The sequence below is a fragment of the Neoarius graeffei genome, chromosome 17 (genome assembly GCF_027579695.1).
Source record: "Neoarius graeffei isolate fNeoGra1 chromosome 17, fNeoGra1.pri, whole genome shotgun sequence".
Lineage (NCBI taxonomy): Eukaryota > Metazoa > Chordata > Actinopteri > Siluriformes > Ariidae > Neoarius > Neoarius graeffei.
In genome coordinates this window covers 31,823,655-31,846,636 of record NC_083585.1, presented here as the reverse complement: position 1 = coordinate 31,846,636, position 22,982 = coordinate 31,823,655, and the positions used below count along the sequence as shown (strand labels likewise).

Here is a 22,982-nt window from a genome sequence, read left to right as displayed (position 1 = left end):
GTAATATTGGATCATTTTCCTCAATAAATACATGACCAAGTATAATATTTTTGTCTCATTTGTTTAACTGGGTTCTCTTTATCTACTTTTAGGATTTGTGTGAAAATCTGATGTTGTTTTAGGTCATATTTATGCAGAAATATAGAAAATTCTAAAGGGTTCACAAACTTTCAAGCACCACTGTACATGGGATCAGAATGTTGCATCAAGGTTGACGGAGCAATGACTAGCTGGTTTCCTGTAACAACAGGAGTAAGGCAAGGCTGTATATGGTCCTCTCTGCTATTTGGAATAATCATTGATTGGGTATTACGGGAGGCCCTGAAGAAGAATGGTTTGGCTATCATAACTGAAAGATGAAAGCACTCAAGGTACCAACAGAAATGACTCTCTGATCTTGACTATGCTGATGATCTTGTCCTCCTCAAGGAAGCTGAAACTAGATTACAGTTTGCAACATCGCAATTAGAAGAAAAAGCAAGCACGGTGGGTCTGATTGTAAATGCAAAGAAGAGTAAGGTGATGTCAGTCACAAGAAAGCCAATAATGCTTACCATCACACTGGGACACAATGAGATACTAGAAAATGTCAGTGAGTTTACTTATCTTGGAAGTACTGTGACTGTAAATGGAGAACTCGCTCAAAAGATAGATAATAGAATTGGAAAGGCAGCTGGCGCTTTTAACAAAATATTACTGTAGTAAACCCTGGTGTGGGTGGAGCACAGAAGCATGGCAGGCGAGAGTTTGTGTTTACACACACGCACTTTATTTGGCTTTTCAGCTTTTTCTTTCTTTCTTTCTTACTCACTCACTCACTCACTCACTCACTCACTCACTCACTCACTCACTCACTCATACACAAGTGTTGTGGTCGGGGAGAGCCTCTTCTCTCCTCTCCCCCTCCCTTTATACTCCATCCCTGCAACAAAACACACACACACACACACACACACACACACACACACACACACACACACACACACACACACAAATTGACATCAGGTGTAATGACCTAGCCACTTACCTTCCCTGATCCCACCCTCCATTCACAGACTGCTGCTTGGACACGCCCCCGCTGCCACATACCCCCACCGCCCGACTCAGGCCGGAGAGCCGTCCGGCCTGAAGCTGACTCCCCCCCCCGATGGGACAGGTAGTCTGCCACCACCATCTGCGCCCCCGGCCTGTGGATCACCTTGAACTTAAATGGCTGGAGCGCGAGATACCAACAGGTGATCCGTGCAATGGCATCCTTCATGTGGTGGAGCCACTGGAGGGGCACGTGGTCCGAACAGAGAGTGAAAGGGCGCCCCAGCAGGTAGTATCAGAGGGCGAGGACCACCCACTTGATGGCGAGACACTCCTTTTCAATTGTGCTGTACTTGCTCTCGCGCATCAACAGCTTCTGGCTGATGTACAGCACTGGGCGCTCCTCACCCTCCACCTCCTGGGACAAAACGGCCCCCAGCCCCCTGTCCGATACATCAGTCTGCAAAATAAAGGGGAGGGAGAAGTCAGGGGAGTGTAAAAGTGGCCCCCCACATAGTGCAGCTTTTACCTCCGAGAAGGCCTGTTGGCATTGCTCCGTCCACTGGACCGGATCTGGAGCCCCCTTTTTAGTGAGGTCGGTTAGCGGGCTGGTGACGTCCAAATAGTTAGGTATAAACCTACGATAATAGCCAGCCAGCCCCAAGAACCGCCTCACCTCCTTTTTGGTCTCGGGCCTCGGGCAGGCCGCAATTGCTGCAGTCTTGTTAATTTGGGGACGCACCTGCCCATGACCCAAGTGGAACCCCAGATACCGTACTTCCACCCGCCCAATCGCACACTTTTTCGGGTTAGCTGTGAGGCCCGCTCGCCTCAGCGACTTTAGAACAGCCCTCAGGTGTTCCAAGTGCCGCGGCCAATCATGACTGTAGATTATTATGTTGTCTAGATAGGCGGCCGCGTAGGCAGCACGAGGGTGGAGGACCCTGTCCATAAGCCGCTGGAACGTAGTGGGCGCCCCAAATAACCCAAAGGGGAGCGTGACAAATTGGTGTAAACCAAATGATGTGGAAAAGGCCGTTTTCTTTCGGGATAGAGGAGTCAAGGGGATCTGCCAATATCCCTTGGTTAGATCCAGTGTCGAATAAAAGCGAGCAGTGCCTAACCGATCAAGCAACTCATCAATGCGAGGCATTGGGTACGCGTCAAATTTAGACACCGCGTTGACCTTTCTATAGTCCACACAGAACCGGACCGACCCATCAGTCTTGGGAACCAGGACCACTGGGCTGCTCCAGTCACTGTGGGACTCCTCGATTATGCCCATTTCGAGCATGGCCTTGAGTTTATCCCGAACCACCTTTTTCTTGTGTTCGGGCAAGCGGTAAGGGCGGCTACGCACTACCACCCCCGGGGGCATTTCAATGTGGTGTTCTATAAGGTGGGTACGACCCGGAAGGGGCGAGAACACGAAGGAAAATTCCTTCTGCAACCTGGCTACCTCCGTGAGTTGGGTCGGTGAGAGGTGGTCTCCACAAGGGACCGGAGTGGTCTGGGATGTTATCTTTTTTACCTCCGGCCCCAGCTCCACCTTCTCTGGGACGACCGATGCCAACGCCACGGGGACCCCCTCATTCCAGCGTTTTAAAAGGTTGAGGTGGTATACTTGCAGTGCCCCGCCCCTATCCGTTCGCTTTACCTCATAGTCGACGTCCCCGACTCGCCGTGTGACCTCAAAGGGCCCTTGCCACTTGGCGACTAATTTAGAACTCGACGTGGGCAATAATACGAGTACTTTTTCTCCCGGGTTTCGGCACCACTGTAGTAAACCCCAGTGTGGGTGGAGCACAGAAGCACGGCAGGCGAGAGTTTGTGTTTACACACACGCATTTTATTCGGCTTTTCAGCTCTTTCTTTCTTTCTTTCTTTCTTTCTTTCTTTCTTTCTTTCTTTCTTTCTTTCTCTCTCACTCACTCACTCACTCACTCACTCACTCACTCACTCACTCACTCACTCACTCACTCACACATACACAAGTGTTGTGGTTGGGGAGAGCCTCTTCTCTCCTCTTCCCCTCCCTTTATACTCCATCCCTGCAACAAAACACACACACACACAAATTGACATCAGGTGTAATGACCTAGCCACTTACCTTCCCTGACCCCGCCCTCCATTCACAGACTGCTGCTTGGCCACGCCCCCGCTGCCACAATTACGAATAATGAAGCACAAATTGACAAATTTAACCACAAAGTTGAAAAATTTCCAAGCAGTCATTACCACCACTCTTCTATATGGTTCAGAAACCTGGAACTCAATCATCAAGGAAGAACAACATCTTTTGTCCTTTTATAATTGTTTTCTTAGAAGAATTCTCAATATCAGTTGGATGGACCACATCTCAAATAAGGAATTATACAAATGCACTTACCAACCTCCAGTGATAAACATACTATCAGAGAAACGACTAACATGGTTTACCCATGTAGTTAGGATGGTACCTTCCCAAATTACCCATAGACTCCTCTTTTGGAACCCATCAGGAACATGAAGGCCTGGTTGACAAAGAATGAGATGGAGAGACAATGTTATCAGAGACCTCAAAGGACATTCCATCACATTTGAAGAAGCGGTAGTGATTACCAATGACAGAAAGGAATGGTCAAGGCTTGTAAAGGAGCTATGTGACAGTCACAAAGGCACAAGATGATTTTATCCTTCACTCTTGCTTGCCTTAAAAGCACCATGTACATTAGGTTCAGAATTGATAGATTTGGTTACGTTCATTCATTCATGCATTAATGATGTGAGTGTCTTTGTTTGTATGTGTGTATAGTCAGGTCCAGGATGGAATAGATCCAAGCTCAAGAAGAAGCATTCCAAGGTGGAATCCAGGTCATTTTGACTTTGATGTGTCTGAATGCTTTCTGCTAGGCTGCCCACTTGGACTAGTGTTAGCCATGAGATGCACTGTTCTTCCTTCAGTCAAAGGTCGGTCTCACACTAAAGTACCACACGCACCCACAAGCAAACAGAACTTTAGTTTAATTTGTCCCCTGCACATTGTCCTCTGTATGCGCTATTAGCTTACACTTGACATATAGTCTAATTATTTCAATATCCAGCAGAGTGAAGTGCAGAGCTGTCACCATATTACAGTGGCTAGCCTTCAATCACTCAGTTTCTATCTCTTACCTTTAGAAAGATAATTATTATGAAGAACATACTATGCTCTGTGTCTATACTCAGACTCCCTTTCTCACTTATGGTTTTTTTTCACACCTCTTTGTTGCAGTGACTCAGCTGCAGCCTGCTTGTTCTCAGATCTTCAACCTGTTTTACCTCTCTGACCCATCAGCCTCTAGACTGGAGCCCCTCCTGCATTCTTGCTTTCACCAGCTGCCTCCATTCCCTGTTCCACGATATCATTGCTACCCTCTAGGAGATGGCTGCTCTACCCTCATTGGTGAGGGTGAAATGATCCTTTATCCCAGTTATTGGTTATTTAAAACTTCATCTATTATTACTTGGGTAAAACACTGTCATCAAATTTATTTTAACACAATATACTTCTTATGTGCAGCACATGTTACTACTTATATAAAATTTTGACTCAAGTCAAGACAAGCCGAATTCTACAAACATATGCACAAAATGTATCTCCCTGCTGTGTAATGCAAAACACTGCCAAAACACAGTAGGCAACTTTCCAAATGCATGAATGACACTTTCCAAATGCATGAATGACTGAACAACATGTGCAGGTAATTTCCTGGTTACATCTAAACAGTTAGAGGAAAAGTAACTCTCTCTGCAAGACCCACATTTTAAATGTAATTGCAGATCACCTCTATTGTCCTCCTGTCTCCTCTATTCTCCCTCAGGATCACCCAAGCACTTGTGCTCCTAGCACTTTCTCTCTATTGTCAATCGAGCCGCAATCCCCAGTACTGCATTACTGTATAAGCTAGTTTGAAAAGAGAACATTATAGCCTACTTTTGGGGCACATATTTATTAACTAATCTTTTGTTACTTTGGCCCATTTCTTTTATAAAAGTAGGCTGCTTAACACAGCTATCACACATTTTGTGTGCTATCACACATTTTTAAGAAGAAGAAACCTTTATTTGTCACATGCACACTTCAAGCACAGTGAAATTCATCCTCTGCATTTAGCCCATCTGAAGCAGTGAACACATGCACACACACTCAGAGCAGTGGGCAGCCACACTACAGCACCCAGGAAGCAGTCAGGGGTTAGGTACCTTGCTCAAGGGCACTTCAGCCCAAGGCCGCCCCACGTTAACTTAACTGCATGTCTTTGGATTGTGGGGGAAACCGGAGCACCCGGAGGAAACCCATGCAGACACGGGCGGAATGCGCAAACTCCACACAGAAAGGCCCCTGCCGGCCACTGGGCTTGAACCCAGAATCTTCTTGCTGTGAGGCGACAGTGCTAACCACTACACCACCATTTTGTAGACCTTGAATATGTAGTGCAAAACATGGTGTGTGATATGCATTGGTTTATTAAAGAAGAAAAACTGCAACCTGTTTGCCAAACATTAAAACAAAGAATATAGCATTATAATATTTTTATATATCTATATGATACAATAGACTGCAAATTGGCCTAGTGGTTAGCGTGTCCGCCTCTTGACCGGAAGATTGCGAGTTCTACTCGTGGTTGGATCATACCAAAGACCATCATTAAAAAAAAAAAAAAAAGGTACCTACTACCATCTAGTAAGGCACGTTGCAATAACGATGCGAGTGGGAAAGTCAAACTCTCGCCATCACCAGAGGACTAGCCCCCCACTGTAACCCTAGCTATATAGGCAAGAGGCCGAGGGCTATCAAAACGGAGATCGGCACTGCACCCATACACCTTAAAGAGCTGGTTAGTACTGGGACAGGAGACTGCCTAGGAAGACCAGATTCTGGCATGAGAGGGACTTTGACTTGATATGATACAGTAAGTGTCATTATCAGAAAGCTCTGACATTAATATTAATGTAGCTCCTGTATGTGGAACTTGAGCCTAATTAAAACTGTAATCTTGCATCACAGCAGTAATGAGCCATAGACAGATAAATGACTTACAGCCTCAGAGAAATATAATACAAACTAAGTGAGGAGACTGAAGAATCACTCTTTACCACAAACAACGCTTTTAAAAGTATTTTAAAAAGCAACAAACACATGCTCTGGTAATTTAATTTTATAGCCACATGAAGCATCTCTGAAGTCACCCCTGTGGGAAACATAGTTCCATCATAGTCACCACTGATCCACATGGCAGGTCTTTGAATGTGATTATTGTCTTTAATATCCAGGAATAGCTAGTCTGTTTCCTTGTTTATAATTATCTGGGTGTTCACAATGACTTCATTTGTAAGCTGATTCAAAGGAAAATTGCAGCAAGAGGATAAAAGGCTGGTGTTATGGGCTTATTTTGCATCATTATTCTTAGGAACTATCAAAGACCTTTAAAGAACTTTCGTCCTTTATTTTCCACAAATTTTATTAGTTATTATGAGCATGGAACTTGCAAGTCTCCAAGTTTTATGTTACCCCTCTCCTATCTGCCAGAGGTCTTGTAGTTTATGTTGAGTTGTATGGTGGAAATGTCTGTGCCTTAGTATGTCTATACTGTATCTTCATAAAGATCTGTCTCATGATTCTCTTCTCCACACACACACACACACACACACACACACACACACACACACACACACACACACATATTCAGTATGCAACAAGTGTACACCGAACAAAATTTCGTTGCAATTTGGCTCAGCACAGAAATAAATATGAAGTGTATTAAATTATGCAGCAGCAAAATTATTATAAAGTGCAATAGTATAAAGTGACCTGTGGAATTTGAAATGTTCAAGTTATAAATAGAAGTTTAGAGTTTGGGTTTGGAGTTCAGCAGTCTGGTGACCTAGGGGAAAAAGCTGTTACAGAACCTGGTGGTCCTGCACCTAATGCTACAGAACCTCCTTCCAGAGGCCAGAGGGGAGAACAGTCCATAATGAGGGTGTGAGGGGTCACTGATGATGTTTCTGGCTCGAGACATGCAATGCCTTGGTGCAATGTCCTGAATGGAGGGAAGAGAAGTCCCAATGATTTTCTCTGCTGTCCTCACCACTCTCCTCACATTCTTCCAGTCAGAGGCACTGCAGCCTCCACACCACACAGAAATGCAGCTGGTTAGAATGCACTCTATGGTGCTTCTGTAGAACGTGTTGAGGATGGCACGAACAAAGGAGATTTCTGAGGACCTCAGAAAAGCATTGTTGATACTTGTCAGGCTGGAAAAGGTTACAAAACCATCTCTAAACAGTTTGGACTCCACCAATCCACAGTCAGACAGATTGTGTACAAATGGAGGAAATTCAAGACCACTGTTACCCTCCCCAGGAGTGGTCGACCAACAAAGATCACTCCAAGAGCAAGGCGTGTAATAGTTGGCGAGGTCACAAAGGACCCCAGGGTAACTTCTAAGCAACTGAAGGCCTCTCTCACATTGGCTAATGTTCATGAGTCCACCATCAGGAGAACACTGAACAACAAGGGTGTTCATGGCAGGGTTGCAAGGAGAAAGCCACTGCTCTCCAAAAAGAACAATGCTGCTCATCTGCAGTTTGCTAAATATCATGTGGACAAGCCAGAAGGCTATTGGAAAAATGTGTTGTGGATGGATGAAACCAAAGTAGAACTTTTTGGTTTAAATGAGAAGCATTATGTTTGGAGAAAGGAAAACACTGCATTCCAGCATAAGAACCTTATCCCATCTGTGAAACATGGTGGTGGTAGTATCATGGTTTGGGTCTGTTTTGCTGCATCTGGGCCAGGACGGCTTGCCATCATTGATGGAACAATGAATTCTGAATTATACCAGCGAATTCTAAAGGAAACTGTCAGGATGTCTGTCCATGAACTTAATCTCAAGAGAAGATGGGTCATGCAGCAAGACAACGACCCTAAGCACACAAGTCGTTCTACCAAAGAATGGTTAAAGAAGAATAAAGTGAATGTTTTGGAATGGCCAAGTCAAAGTCCTGACCTTAATCCAATCGAAATGTTGTGGAAGGACCTGAAGCGAGCAGTTCATGTGAGGAAACCCACCAACATCCCAGAGTTGCAGCTGTTCTGTACGGAGGAATGGGCTAAAATTCCTCCAAGCCAGTGTGTAGGACTGATCAACAGTTACCGTAAACGTTTAGTTGCAGTTATTGCTGCACGGGGGGGTCGCACCAGATACTGAAAGCAAAGGTTCACATACTTTTGGCACTCATAGATATGTAATATTGGATCATTTTCCTCAATAAATAAATGACCAAGTATAATATTTTTGTCTCATTTGTTTAACTGGGTTCTCTTTATCTACTTTTAGGACTTGTGTGAAAATCTGATGATGTTTTAAGTCATATTTATGCAGAAATATAGAAAATTCTAAAGGGTTCACAAACTTTCAAGCACCGCTGTACGTCCAGTATTCTAAAAAAGTAGCACCCTTCTGGTCGTGACTTGATACCATAGTCTTTCTATGTTTATCTCTATCCTTGTCCTTTCTTGCCTGTTTTATCTCCCTTTGTCTGCATCGTTCATTGTTTCAGAGAAAGTGTATTGGGTTAAATCAAAGATAAACTACTTAGGAGTGTATTTTGATAAATGAGTGTGGGCTACTTGTTTTTTTTCTATGTGCATATATTAGTTTGCTGATTTAATTCGGTCATGTTAGATTTTAGTCATGGTGTTTGACTCACCAGTGCTGCCTGCTTCTTGCTGCTGTTCACAGATAGGAACAGAGCTGGAACTGGGTGCCTTTGTCAAACTGCTCTGATAACGCTTACCCTGTTTAAAATTCACACCTACAGCCATCTGCTCTCTACATCTCCTCCATCTTTCATGCTATATGAACCTCACCTCCCTATCACTGCTCTCAAGTTTTTCATAATGGAAATTCCTCCATCCCTCTCCTCTGTCACCTGCTCTAAACAGCTCTTCTTATAAGCATCCAGGCTTTCGCTGTCCACAAACGCACTGGGCTGGTAAATGAGAAATGGCAAAAGAGCCAATTGTTGAAAGGGCATAGGACTGGAAAGGTGAACCTCTGCCATTTGTAGTCACTGTGATTGACTGCACACATGAATACATAGTGACTGTAACTAAGCCTTGCCTATTGGGATACTATGCTAAGGACCTTAATATAATGAAACCACATATTGGTTGGCTCCATTATACCATATGGAGAAGGCATACATATAGAGGCAGAAGTTAAAGAGATGGCTCACACTCAGAAAACAAAATGTTTATCTTGGATAAGAAGAAAAATTGAGCTTCACAGATCCAGCAAGATGTTGCAGTTATATTGGTAATAAGTGGATCAAAACATTTTCTATTTCTGATTGAGTGAAGGGTTTCATCATGCACCATTCCCTCAAAACATGCAGCTACTGTATATTTTTTTCTGTTAATTTGGTCATACATGTGTTAATGCAAAACACAACCAACCTGCAAATAATAAAATTTTTAAAATGCTAAATTCATTCTATACAATTAGCACCACTGCCATAATATTGTTAAAATGTGCTACTATGGTGTGAATAAGCATGTAATCTTTAAATTGTATCTGCAGTTCTGAAACATAATGTTAAAAAAAAAGTGTCAAAAGAAAAAATGCTAAATTACAGCAATTTGCCTTGTTGAAATTTGACAGAAACTGTAAAATATTATAATAATTAACTTTCTGTGAAAACAGAAATAAATAAAGCAGTATTCCTGTAAGGGCTCTAGTACAAGGAGCCATATCCCTTAAAAATTCATGCATAAGAAGATAAAAATATAATACAAACAGTGTAATAAAACAAATGTACAAAGGATTTAATGGCTTAAAGCAACAAGACAAATATAGTTGATAAAAATGGTTGCGTGAGAAAGAGAGCAATGAAAACATGCAGTGAACCTGAACACAAAGTGGAAATATATTCATATTAAATACGAATAAACTAATATATAAACTAAAAATAGAAGCACATGGAATTTGAACTGTGGCAGAGTGGAGTGTCGAAGCGATATCATAGTGCATGTCTGCATTACATATTAGCATTACACTGCTAAGGTTACATTTGTCTCCATCGAAGTTTTGCCAAATTTGCAATGAGCAAAAGAACCTTTGGATTCAGAGCAGACTGTTTCCTTGTCATGTTTTTCCTTTGTCAGTGTTAATGTGGAAATATCTGTTGAACAGACTTTAAAAAAAAAAAATCATAGTAGCACAATGAAGTCAAGATCACGTTTTGTTCAGTGTAAGCACATTGCACAATACCAAAGTTTAGACAGTTACGGTAGGTTCCAAGTTGCTGTATATAACTTAGATTCATAAATAAGAAATTGCGAATATGTAGCCTCAAATTTAATCTTGATCATCATTTGGATTTAGAAAATTTAGACTCAAACCAATTACAACAGAATGTTATATGAAAGTATGAAAGTGAATGCTGGAAAAACAAGAAGAAAACAGGCCTCTATTGTCATGATTCTCAAATTGGGGTTTGCAATTTTTAATTCTGTTACAGTGGTGTAAAGAAAAAATCAAATCACAACAATTTATTACTGAGTACTTACATGTATATTTATTAACCTGTTTCACTGGTCACTTGAATTCCATCCATTATCTGTAACCGCTTATCCTGTGCAGGGTCACAGGCAAGCTAGAGCCTATCCCAGCTGACTTTGGGCGAGAGGTGGGGTATACCCTGGACAAGCCACCAGGTCATCGCATGGCTGACACATAGAGACACACAACCATTCACACTCACATTTGACCTACGGTCAATTTAGAACCACCAATTAGCCTAACCTGCATGTCTTTGGACCATGGGGGAAACCGGAGCACCCGGAGGAAACCCACACAGACATGGGGAGAACATGCAAACTCCACACAGAAAGACCCCCCATCAGCCACTGGGCTCGAACCCAGAACCTTCTTGCTGTGAGGTGACAGTGCTAACCACTACACCACCGTGCCGCCCATCACTTAAATTGAATACATTTAATCCTAATCCAAAAACTTAAAAAGAAGTAGGCTTGTAAATAACATGAACTTAAATCAAATGATTTCAATAAAGATATAATCTGTAAGGGAATTTTTTTTTAATTAAAGGGATTCCTGGCTATAAAAAGTTTGAGAACCCCTGCTCTACAGAATGTGGCTCATGCACTGTATATCTACTGATGTAATCAAAGCACAATGATCTGGAAGAAGTGCACATTGATATATGGCAAATGGTCTGTAATAATATGCCTTGACACTGTTGTGTATCGTCAGCTAACGAATATATTCTACTGTAAATGAACAAATGCTCTAAAATGGAGCATATGGGCCATAAGGGACAAACTAACTAAGTCATCCGTTATCTGTTTACATGTAATAAATGAGCTCAAGTGGAGGCAGTTCAAAGAGCAGTACAGGGTAAACATGTAGATTAGAGCACTGGTTTAAAAAAAAAAAAAAGTCCATCGGTGTTGACAATTACTTCATGGACTACCACCATATATGATGAGTGCACAAAAAGGGATGGTGCTGTGGAACAAGCCTCAGTCAACACAACAAGTATTGTTATTTGCTGACGAGTTTAGCCCAACAATGTTATTGTAGCTTGTTACTTTAGATAGTGTTTTGTGAACAAATTAACTACAGAGAAGGAAAATTACTCCAAACAAAGCAATCAGAGAGAAACAATCAACTTGTTTTGTGGAAGTGAATTTTGTGGCTGGCAGAGCTTGTGATAACCAATTCAAAACACCACCATTATTTTTTTTCCATTATTAATATAACGGTTTTAAAACCAAATTACTGTAATGTACATTTCATGATTCTTAAGGGATATATATTTCTTAAAAGCACAGTTAAACAATTTAAACTATTTTAGACAGTTTTGTTAAATAAATGTTATTATATCCATGTGCACGTCTGTTTTTAATACCATTTTTATTTTAAATGATCAAAAAATGATGTAAATGTACACCTCAGAAATTTCATTTACTGATAATTGCCACTACTTTAAAAGATAAATGTTATTTGGACAGTTTTCAATATCATTTTTCTACCACAAAACTGTTTCTTTGAAAGACAGTAAAACGCAACTTACAGATTCACTTACAGTGCACTTTTTGTTTCCTTTCAGTTGATGAGATCCATAGCCACCCTGATGTGTTCCTGGATGGAGGCCCTGCTCCAGGTGGTGCTATATTCTCCTCTTGTGTGGATGAAGCAGAGAAGGCAATGAAGCAGGAGGTTGATGTTGACAGTGAACCCTCTGGCTGCAGAGAGAACAAGCTGAGCCTCACCATTGCCAACAGTGAGTGTGTAGGCAGGTGCACTCTATTAATCAATCGAAACCCCTCCACACCCACTCAGAACTGCTGTGTTTTTTCATGCCAGGCATACAATGACATTTAAAGCGGATTTGGTGATTAATGATCATTCTTCATAGTCAGGTTGAATTTGAGCTGCATCAGCTGTGGTTTGACATGTGAGGGTGGGCAGCGTTGCTTGATTAATTGCCCAAACAATCTTTTTTTTTAATGTTTTAATTTTTCTGTGTCTTTCTCCCCAATTTGGCCATCTGTCAATTCCCACCCACCATCTAGCTCTCTTATACTGTACGTAGCTATCATATGACAACTACCAACCAGGGCGGGTAAAGGCTAACACATGATTCCTCTGGATTGTGAAGCTAGTCAACTGTATCTCATAGACACAGATAAATTGGCCAGTGTCGTGGGAGTATGCCATCATCTCCACCTAGAGAACACGGCCAATTTTGCTCTCTTGGCCCCCACCACAGATGGCTGTGGCATCATTGGGATTCGAGCTTGCAATCTGGACATAAAATGAACGCTTTTCTGTTGTCCTACTTGTGAGCTACACAAAATTATTGATAAAGTTGTCAGATGACTGGATACTGAACATTTGTGATTTTCCAGCATGGTGGACCAGCAGGTAGTGTTGGGTTCTCACAGTTCCAGTCCTGAGCTGACTCGCTATGTCCACATCATCTCCCAAACACATGCTGTGATCATAAAATTGCTCGTAGGTGTGAAGGAGTGATATTATACAGGCTTTAGATCCACTCTCATCCTGATAAACATTTAAATAAAGCATTTTATTGCAGATGAAAGAATAAATGAAATCTTTGGTCAGCCAGTTGGAGCCTGAGCGGTCTCACAGACTGATTGCAAAAGGTCATGAACTGAAATTAGTGCATTTGCACATGGCAACAATAATTACAAATGTCACAGAATGGTGCAAAGAAATCACATCAGCCAGGTTGATTGAGCAGCGGCAACAAGGCACTGTCATTCTCCTAACCTCGAGCTGAGCCTGAGTAACAGCTTCGCACTGATAAGCGGTGCTTACTATATGCACTCTGACAGATCCACCAAGGCAGAGAGATAAAAATGTATTTTCAGAACCAAAATTGTCAGTGTATAGAACGGTGTGAATAGATTGTTTTTCATTCATAGTGCAAGTATTTACTTTATAACATATCAGTCAATCCAGTTATTTTTGTACAGTGTGATTGTATAGGGTTTCAGACTGAGTGATTAAAATGTGCATTGTGAGCTGTCATCAATAAGCATGATTTTATAAGGCATACACTGTGTGTCTGGCTTAAATCCTATTCTTTCATAGGTCATATTCTTTCATTTGTCCATTGTACATTTCCACGTAGCTGGTTTATTGTGCTGGAAGGTTTAATGCCACAGTGATTAGCCCTATGTAGAACAGTTTTAATGAGACATTTGTGGCTTCTATTTAGTGATATAATCAAATGCTTCTTGGGCATAATTGTGTATTAACAACGATTCTTCAGTGTGAGACAAGACCATAGCAGTATTGTAGTCGAGTCACTAAACCTCGAGTCTGAGTCCAGTCTCGAGTCCCTAGTGTTCGAGTCAAGTCTAAGTCATTAAATTTTTTTCAAGTTGAGTCTACCATTGATCTGAGTTGAGTCTGCTATTGATCCGAGTTGAGTCTGCTATTGATCCGAGTCGAGTCTGAGTTGAGTCCGAGAACAAGACTCCAACCGCACCATTTGACGGTGGCTGTTTTAGCACCATTAACATTAGTTTGTTCCTGAACATGACGTATGAACAGGTGAATGTGCTTCTCTTTGTCAGGGAGTGTGAAGTATTCTGTCAGAGATGGTTGGGAGACGGATGCAAGTGCAGAAGGTGTGTTTATTAATACAAGTGAAGACGGTAAACAATCCAGAACAGCAGGCAAAATCGTAAAACAGTGAAACAGGCAATAGGTCGAGCGAAGCACAAACAGGCTATCGTAGACTCGGCAGAATCAAAGACAAGAAACAGGAAATCAGGGATCAGGAAACCAAACGAAGAAATAAGGCTCAGTAATGTGTCAGCAATGCAGCTCAATACTTCGCAAAGTAAGTGTGTTTTCACAGTTTTTATATAGGCGTGCTGACTGCGCCTTAATCCTGTACAGGTGCGAGTTGTTTATGGCACGTGCATGAGAGTCCGCTTGGCGCATGCACTGTCCGGAGCGCGCCCGAGAGTCTATCTGATGCACGCGCCAAGGCACGCAGGTGTGACACTCTTGCATGAAATTAGTAAAAAAATTAACGTAGATATAAATATCTTATGCCAAATTATTATGACGTTACAAAAAATGAAGAAAAAATCTGAGTCCTCTTCTCCAATTTATGAATCTGAATGCAGTTAATATGCGAGTCCAAATCCAAGTCATCAGTGTTCAAGTCAAGTCATGAGTTGTTAAAATTAGGGCACGAGTCAGACTTGAGTCCGAGTCCTGGATTCGAGTACTACAAGCCTGGACCATAGTGTCGACTTATTGCGTGCATGTGTGTGTTTCAGTCTCCAGTAGCTGGTGGGGCTCTAAACGGCTGGACTATGCACTTTATTGTCCTGATATGTTGACTGCATTCCCCACTGTGGCTTTGCCTCAACTATTCCATGCATCTTACTGGGAATCTACTGATGTAGTGGCCTTTCTACTCAGACAGGTAATACATAAATCTAAGAGTTTTTCTTTGTGTATTATAGAGGAAATATGCTTCTATAACACACACATACATCAGCTCACATTAGTTCAAAGAGGCAAAATCTCTCTCAAGCCAGTTAAATGAGATTTAAAGATCTTTGTACAATGGCGAGGCAAATGAAAACCTTATTTTTTCTGTATTGTTTATTCTAAATAGGTGTCACAACAGTATGCCAGATTTAAGGTACCAGTAGATTATTAAGAACAATGGGCGGTAGTACATTTTTATTTTTGCAACTACAAATTTTATATACCATTTCTCACATTTATGACACACTATTAAGGTTTTCATTTGACACACCCTTGGACATTACAGGCTTAAGATGTAAAGTAATGGGAAAAAAAGCTTCTCACTGCTGCAATGTAGCAGTTCAAGCCTTCATACAGTGTGGCACTCTGTCTGCAAATACTTTTATGGATTATCACATTGTGAATTGTTTCATTAAATCTAAATTCTACATTCAGGCGTCAATACCTTTCATTTCTTTTTATATGGTTGATGTATCACTTATTTCTTATTTGGCACTACATAGGGTAGATTGATGTGAAAATAAATCTGAGAAGAAGAGTTGATCCTTCTCAAAAATTCATATAATCAGGCAAAGCACTTCATGCTGTATTACCCTGACTGTGAACAGAAGCAATGAAGCAAGTGTCGATTTGGTGAATAGACTAGTAAAATAGTGAAACAGTTCGCTTTTGTGCCAAGTGATTGTCAACTGTCTGAAAAAGGCAGTAGTTATTTTTGGTGACATTGTTTGAGACACTCAGAAAATAGAATACTTTTGCATTGCATTAAAAAAAAACCCTTCCTGTAGAGCAGGTGCTGAGACCAGATTCCCATCTTGTGAAGGAAATGTGCTTATTGGTTGCCAATGTGTGTTTGTGTGATTGACAGGTGATGCAGTATGACTGTGTGAAGGCTCAGGAGGCAGACAGCTTAGACTCCTACTTTTCCCCTTCCAACCCCAGAGAGAAATGGCTCCGAAGACGCACACATGTTAAGTTAAGGGTTAGTGATGCACAGCATACACATACAGCATATGTACAGTGCCTTGCAAAAGTATTCATACCCCTTGAACTTTTTCACATTTTTCCACCTTACAACCACGAACTTAAAAGTTTTTTATTGAGATTTTATGTGATAGACCAACACAGAGTAGCACATAATTGTGAAGTGAAACGAAAATGATAAATGGCCTTCAAAATTTTAAACAAATAAAAATCTGAAAAATGTGATGTGCATTAGTATTCAGCCCTTCTGCATCAATACTTTATAGAGCCACCTTTTGCTGCAATTACAGCTGCAAGTCTTTTGTGGTATGTCTCTACCAGCTTTGCACATCTAGACACTGAAATTTTTGCCCATTCTTTTTTGCAAAATAGCTCAAGCTCAGCCAGATTGGATGGGGAGTGTCTGTGAACAGCAGTTTTCAAGTCTTGCCACAGATGCTCAATGGGATTTAGGTCTGGACTTTGACTGGGCCATGCTAACACATGAATATTCTTTGATCTAAACCATTCCATTGTAGCTCTGGCTGTATGTTTAGGGTCATTGTCTTGCTGGAAGGTGAATCTCCTTCCCAGTCTCAAGTCTTTTGCAGCCTCCAACAGGTTTTCTTCCAGGATTGCCCTGTATTTAGCTCCATCCATCTTCCCATCAACTCTGACCAGCTTCCCTGTCCCTGCTGAAGAAAAGCATCCCCATAGCATGATGCTGCCACCACCACGTTTCACAGTGGGGATGGTGTGTGCAGGGTGATGAGCAGTGCTAGTTTTCTGCCACACATAGCGCTTTGCATTTAGGCCAAAAAGTTCAACTTTGGTCTCATCTGACCAAAGCACCTTCTTCCACATGTTTGCTGTGTCCCCTACATGGCTTCTTATGCCTGTTTTTCAACAATGGCTTTCTTTTTGCCACTCTTTCAAAAAGGCCAGATTTGTGGAGTGTACGACTTATAGTTGTCCTGTGCACAGATTCTCCCACCTGAGCTGTGGATTTCTGCAGCTCCTCCAGAGTGATCATGGGCCTCTTGGCTGCTTCTCTGACCAGTGCTCTCCTTGCTCGCTCTGTCAGTTTAGGTGGACGGCCATGTCTTGGTAGGTTTGCAGTTGTGCCATACTTTTTCCATTTTTGAATTATGGATTGAACAGTGCTTCTTGAGATGTTCAGAGCTTGGGATATTTTTTTTATAACCTAACCCTGCTTTAAACTTCTCCAGAACTTTATCCCTGACCTGTCTGGTGAGTTCTTTGGTCTTCATGATGCTGTTTGTTCTTCAGTGTTTTCTAACAAACCACTGAGGCCTTCACAGAACAAGTGTATTTATGTTGAGAGTAAATTACACACAGTAGGACTCTATTAACTAATTAGATGACTTCTGAAGGCAATTGATTGCACTGGATTGTATTTAGAGGTATCAGAGGACAGGGGGCTGAATACTAATGCACACCACATTTTTCAGATTTTTATTTGTTTAAAATTTTGAAGACCATTTATCATTTTCGTTTCACTTCACAATTATGTGCTACTCTGTGTTGGTCTATCACATAAAATCTCAATAAAAAAAACTTTTAAGTTTGTGGTTATAAGGTGGAAAAATGTGAAAAAGTTCAAGGGGTATGAATACTTTTGCAAGGCACTGTACTGCATGGTCATCGCACATGCTCTTGCTATAGCTTACTGATGGATTGATTAAAAACAATTACAACTGGACACATACTATATAGTGTGTGTGTGTGTGAGAGAGTGAGAGTGTGAGTTCCAAATGCATGTCTCTGTGCACAAATATGACTTCTGGCTGGAGTCTCATCACTTCGCTCCTGTGGACAGCTCTGTATACACAGTTGAAAGATATGCTTAGAAGTTGGCTCTGGGCACTTACAATTTTGCTACGATGGTTTAGGACTACAATTGCCATGATAACTTTAGGACTGCAGTTTTCATAAACAGTTTTGCACTCAAGTCTCTATCAATGAACAGTTGATATCTTCAACAAAATAGACTTCATGTTAAAACTATAATGAATTTCCTGGTTATACAGTTGTACTTTGACTATATACGACAGTTATAGAAGTGAGTTATTTATAATCATGCTATCTGTTATCACCCAGATGAGAATAGGTTCCCTTTTGAGTCTGGTTCCTCTCAAGGTTTCTTCATGTCGTCTGAAGTAGTTTCTCCTTGCTACCATCACCTCAGGCTCGCTCATTAGGGATAAATAAATTTATTCAGGATAAAATTAGCTCATATCTTTAAAGTCTTTATTTTTCTGTAAAGCTGCTTTGTGACAGTGTCTATTGATAAAAGCACTATACAAATAAACTGAATTGACTTTTACAGTTTTAAGCCATTTATGTGGCATGTTTTTACAGTCTGCTGATCATTAGGTATTGAATGAGTTAATTAATGCAATTCCCTGAAAGTCTGAAAATGTTTAACTGCCAAATTAAAAACAAATCTACTCGATCAGGCCCAATGAATCTTGAGGGTGAATGATTGATAGAGCAGCTAACAATGAGAATGAGTCCATTCAATGCTGTCATTTTAACATTAATCTCAGTAAAGTTAAACAAAATCCAAAAATAAACACAGTTTGCCAACCACGGTAAGTGTCCTGATGTGCCCTCTGCACATTTAAAAACAACAACAACAACAACAACAGCAAAACTTTAGAGCAGTAATTTATCCATTTTAAAAGTTACAATATTGCTAAAAATAGGCTTACATGGCCGCAACCATTTGCACTGAAACCAGATATTGGGGCATGACGTTAACGCACCCTAGAACGCTGTTTACCTTTATTACACAGAGCCATCAAATAAAGCCTTCTAATTCTAAAAAAAAAATCCCCAGGTGCCACTGCTCTCTCTCTCTCTCTCTGTGTATACGCATGTGCATTTTCACTGCTTCAGATGGGTTAAATGCAGAGAAAGAATTTCACTGTACTGTAATGCATATACGGCAATTACAGGCTTCTAATTCTAAAAATCTAATCAGAAAGTTTCTGTAACCATGTGATTTTTACTGGCAACAAAATCCACGAATCAACAGACTTCTCTTTTATGAAGTTTAAATCTCACTGGGCTAGATAACGCATATGCGGTACTGACACAGATACTAATAAACAATCCAGTTGCCATAGCAACATGATTCTTGCCATCAAAAAAGATTGCTTTTCTCAGTGAATAAAACCAAGCAAAAGCATGTCACATAAAATGATCAATGACCAAGCTTATTTTTACACCCAAATGCTTGACATTCAGGCATCTTTAGGATTGTTTCAACAATTTAGAAATAATATATCCACTAAATCCTCTAGCCTTGGTAAGTCACGTAGCATGTAGGTGATGTCATGATTTGCACTCGGAGTGCAATATTTGAACCTCGGAGTGAGTAAGACGTCAGCACCCAGGGACATTGTTTTTCTTTTAAAATAAAATCTGTACACAGTGTACAGGTACAAATATGTTTATTTTAAACGTTGTTTGTTGCTGAAGGTACAATGGAGTTATTTCATTTAATTCTCAAAGGTTAGTTATAAGAAAATGTATACATTAGTTAAAACTAGTAGATCAGATAAAACCAGTGTTATGAACACCATTTTTTGATATAATAACTATATTTCTGACATAAGATACAGTATATCTTTAGTCCTTTTTTACAAACCTAATTTAAATGCTTCTTGCTAATACCATTTTAATATCATACAGTAGCAGTTCTAGATCATTTCAGTACGCAGAGTCCATATGAAAAGGACTAACAGAAGTCATTCTTCACCACAAACCTGATGGTACTGTGCTTGTGGACATGCATAGCTTTTATGTCTGTCTTACACTCCGCTTCTACATCACCCTCAGCTGACACCTGACACTTCAATCCTGCTTTAGCTCTTGTGGCTCATTGGCTCTCTCCCCACATGAATCATCTGGCTCTGTCTGACTTTCTGCATGACTGCAATTTTTTTTTTGAGTGTGTTACCACTGCCACAATGTGCTTTCTGTTCTAGCTTAGATAATGTTATTCAAAACATTATTCAGAATACATCATTTGTATATTGTTACAGTACATGACTATGTTAGAATTACACAACTAAATTATTATACTGGGAAAGACATGGTAATTTTTCAGACGTTTTGCTCATCTTTATATTTTTCCCACTCACAGTCTTACTTTATTTGTTTATTTTTAGTGCCATTTGCGCCTTGTACCACTTCTTTCTAACTTATCTAAGTGAAAATAGCTGAATTATGATCCAGAGTGGAACTTAGTCTACTGACTAAACGGACCTGACTTTGCCACTATATGACCACAAAAATTAATCGGTCATATAGGTAATAATTATAGCAGAGTCGACTCACTCTGCATGTAGGGAGGCTGCAGGGGGAGCCATGTTTATTGTCACAGGGACATTGACCCTCTGCCTCTCTCATTGTTCTGGTTGCTTTAATATAGTAGGCTGCCTGCCTCAGCAAAGATTGTGGGATTAAAGGTCTACAAACCCACAGTGCAGTGAAAAGAACATATGAGGAAAGGACTATTCATATGGAAAACTGAATGGAGACAAGACACCCACTTTTGGATTGCATATTTAAGCATCAGTCTAAAAGCATCTTGTTCCGCTGCACTATTGTCACAAATTCTGTAGTTTAAAAAAAGAATAATGAAAGCTCTAAACAGTGTTTTTGTATCATTAGAATCTTACTGCCAACCACAGAGTAAATGATGTCATTGCGACTGAGGAAGGGCCACAGACTCTGGTTGGTCGCTTTATGTATGGACCTCTGGACATGGTGACTCTGACAGGAGAGAAGGTATGAGATTGATGTCTATTAGCTCAAACTACTGAAATCACTTCTGAGATTTGGGTATAGTTTTCTTCAGTTTAATACAGTGGGGCAAAAAAGTATTTAGTCAGCCACCAATTGTGCAAGTTCTCCCACTTAAAAAGATGAGAGAGGCCTGTAATTTTCATCATAGGTACACTTCAACTATGAGAGACAGAATGGGGGAAAGAATCCAGGAAATCACATTGTAGGATTTTTAATGAATTAATTGGTAAATTCCTCAGTAAAATAATATTTGGTCACCTACAAACAAGCAACATTTCTGGCTCTCACAGACCTGTAACTTCTTCTTTAAGAGGCTCCTCTGTCCTATATAATCTGTCCACCTGTTTGAACTCATTATCAGTATAAAAGACACCTGTCCACAACCTCAAACAGTCACACTCCAAACTCCACTATGGCCAAGACCAAAGAGCTGTCAAAGGACACCAGAAACAAAATTGTAGACCTGCACCAGGCTGGGAAGACTGAATCTGCAATAGGTAAGCAGCTTGGTGTGAAGAAATCAACTGTGGGAGCAATTATTAGAAAATGGAAGACATACAAGACCACTGATAATCTCCCTCAATCTGGGGCTCCACGCAAGATCTCACCCCGTGGGGTCAAAATGATCACAAGAACGGTGAGCAAAAATCCCAGAACCACACGGGGGACCTAGTGAATGACCTGCAGAGAGCTGGGACCAAAGTAACAAAGGCTACCATCAGTAACACACTACGCCACCAGGGACTCAAATCCTGCAGTGCCAGACGTGTCCCCCTGCTTAAGCCAGTACATGTCCAGGCCCGTCTGAAGTTTGCTAGAGAGCATTTGGATGATCCAGAAGAGGATTGGGAGAATGTCATATGGTCAGATGAAACCAAAATAGAACTTTTAGGTAAAAACTCAACTTGTCGTGTTTGGAGGAGAAAGAATGCTGAGTTGCATCCAAAGAGCATCATACCTACTGTGAAGCATGGGGGTGGAAATATCATGCTTTGGGGCTGTTTTTCTGCAAAGGGACCAGGACGACTGATCCATGTAAAGGAAAGAATGAATGGGGCCATGTATCGTGAGATTTTGAGTGAAAACCTCCTTCCATCAGCAAGGGCATTGAAGATGAAACATGGCTGGGTCTTTCAGCATGACAATGATCCCAAACACACCGCCCGGGCAACGAAGGAGTGGCTTCGTAAGAAGCATTTCAAGGTCCTGGAGTGGCCTAGCCAGTCTCCAGAGCTCAACCCCATAGAAAATCTTTGGAGGGAGTTGAAAGTCCGTGTTGCCCAGCGACAGCCCCAAAACATCACTGCTCTAGAGGAGATCTGCATGGAGGAATGGGCCAAAATACCAGCAACAGTGTGTGAAAACCTTGTGAAGACTTACAGAAAATGTTTGACCTCTGTCATTGCCAACAAAGGGTATATAACAAAGTATTGAGATGAACTTTTGTTATTGACCAAATACTTATTTTCCACCATAATTTGCAAATAAATTCTTTAAAAATCAGACAATGTGATTTTCTGGATTTATTTTTCTCATTTTGTCTCTCATAGTTGAGGTATACCTATGATGAAAATTACAGGCCTCTCTCATCTTTTTAAGTGGGAGAACTTGCACAATTGGTGACTGACTAAATACTTTTTTGCCCTACTGTATCTCTATCTTTCTGTCCCTCAGGTGGATGTGTATGTGATGACTGAACCACACTCAGGATGTTGGGTGTACTTTGACACCAAAATCACTAACAGCAGTGGCAGAGTGTCCTACACTATCCCTGACAACAAAAAATTCCCTGTGGGAGTTCATCCTATTAAAATGGTGGTTAGGTACAGTATGTCAAATCCAAGTGTCTATTTTCCCAAGTACCCTGAAGATGATTTCGGACATCAGTTCCTGATGATTAATTCTTGATTTACTTTTGTTCACTTATTCACATTGAATCCTGTAGCAAATTAGGAGCATTCCTTTAAGACTGTCTGTGTAAGCTTTGGCTTCAATAAATGAATTTCTAAAGTCTTTACTTCAGGGTAGCTGCAAAATAACTGTCCAATATATGGTATA

The 22,982-nt window shown here is 40.9% G+C and overlaps 1 protein-coding gene across 8 annotated transcripts in view; it reads left to right on the top strand.

Annotated features, from left to right (window-relative positions):
- The window catches only part of LOC132901549 (membrane-associated phosphatidylinositol transfer protein 3-like), a 111,718-nt gene that overhangs the window by 67,294 nt on the left and 21,442 nt on the right, over positions 1-22,982 (top strand). For all 8 annotated transcript variants that reach the window (XM_060944010.1, XM_060944014.1, XM_060944007.1 and 5 more), the window contains 7 exons: positions 3,827-3,981; positions 4,286-4,456; positions 12,190-12,363; positions 14,906-15,054; positions 15,991-16,104; positions 20,790-20,906; positions 22,599-22,747. In XM_060944010.1, coding sequence (XP_060799993.1) covers positions 3,827-3,981; positions 4,286-4,456; positions 12,190-12,363; positions 14,906-15,054; positions 15,991-16,104; positions 20,790-20,906; positions 22,599-22,747 — 1,029 coding nt within the window. The remainder of the gene's footprint in view (positions 1-3,826; positions 3,982-4,285; positions 4,457-12,189; positions 12,364-14,905; positions 15,055-15,990; positions 16,105-20,789; positions 20,907-22,598; positions 22,748-22,982) is intronic.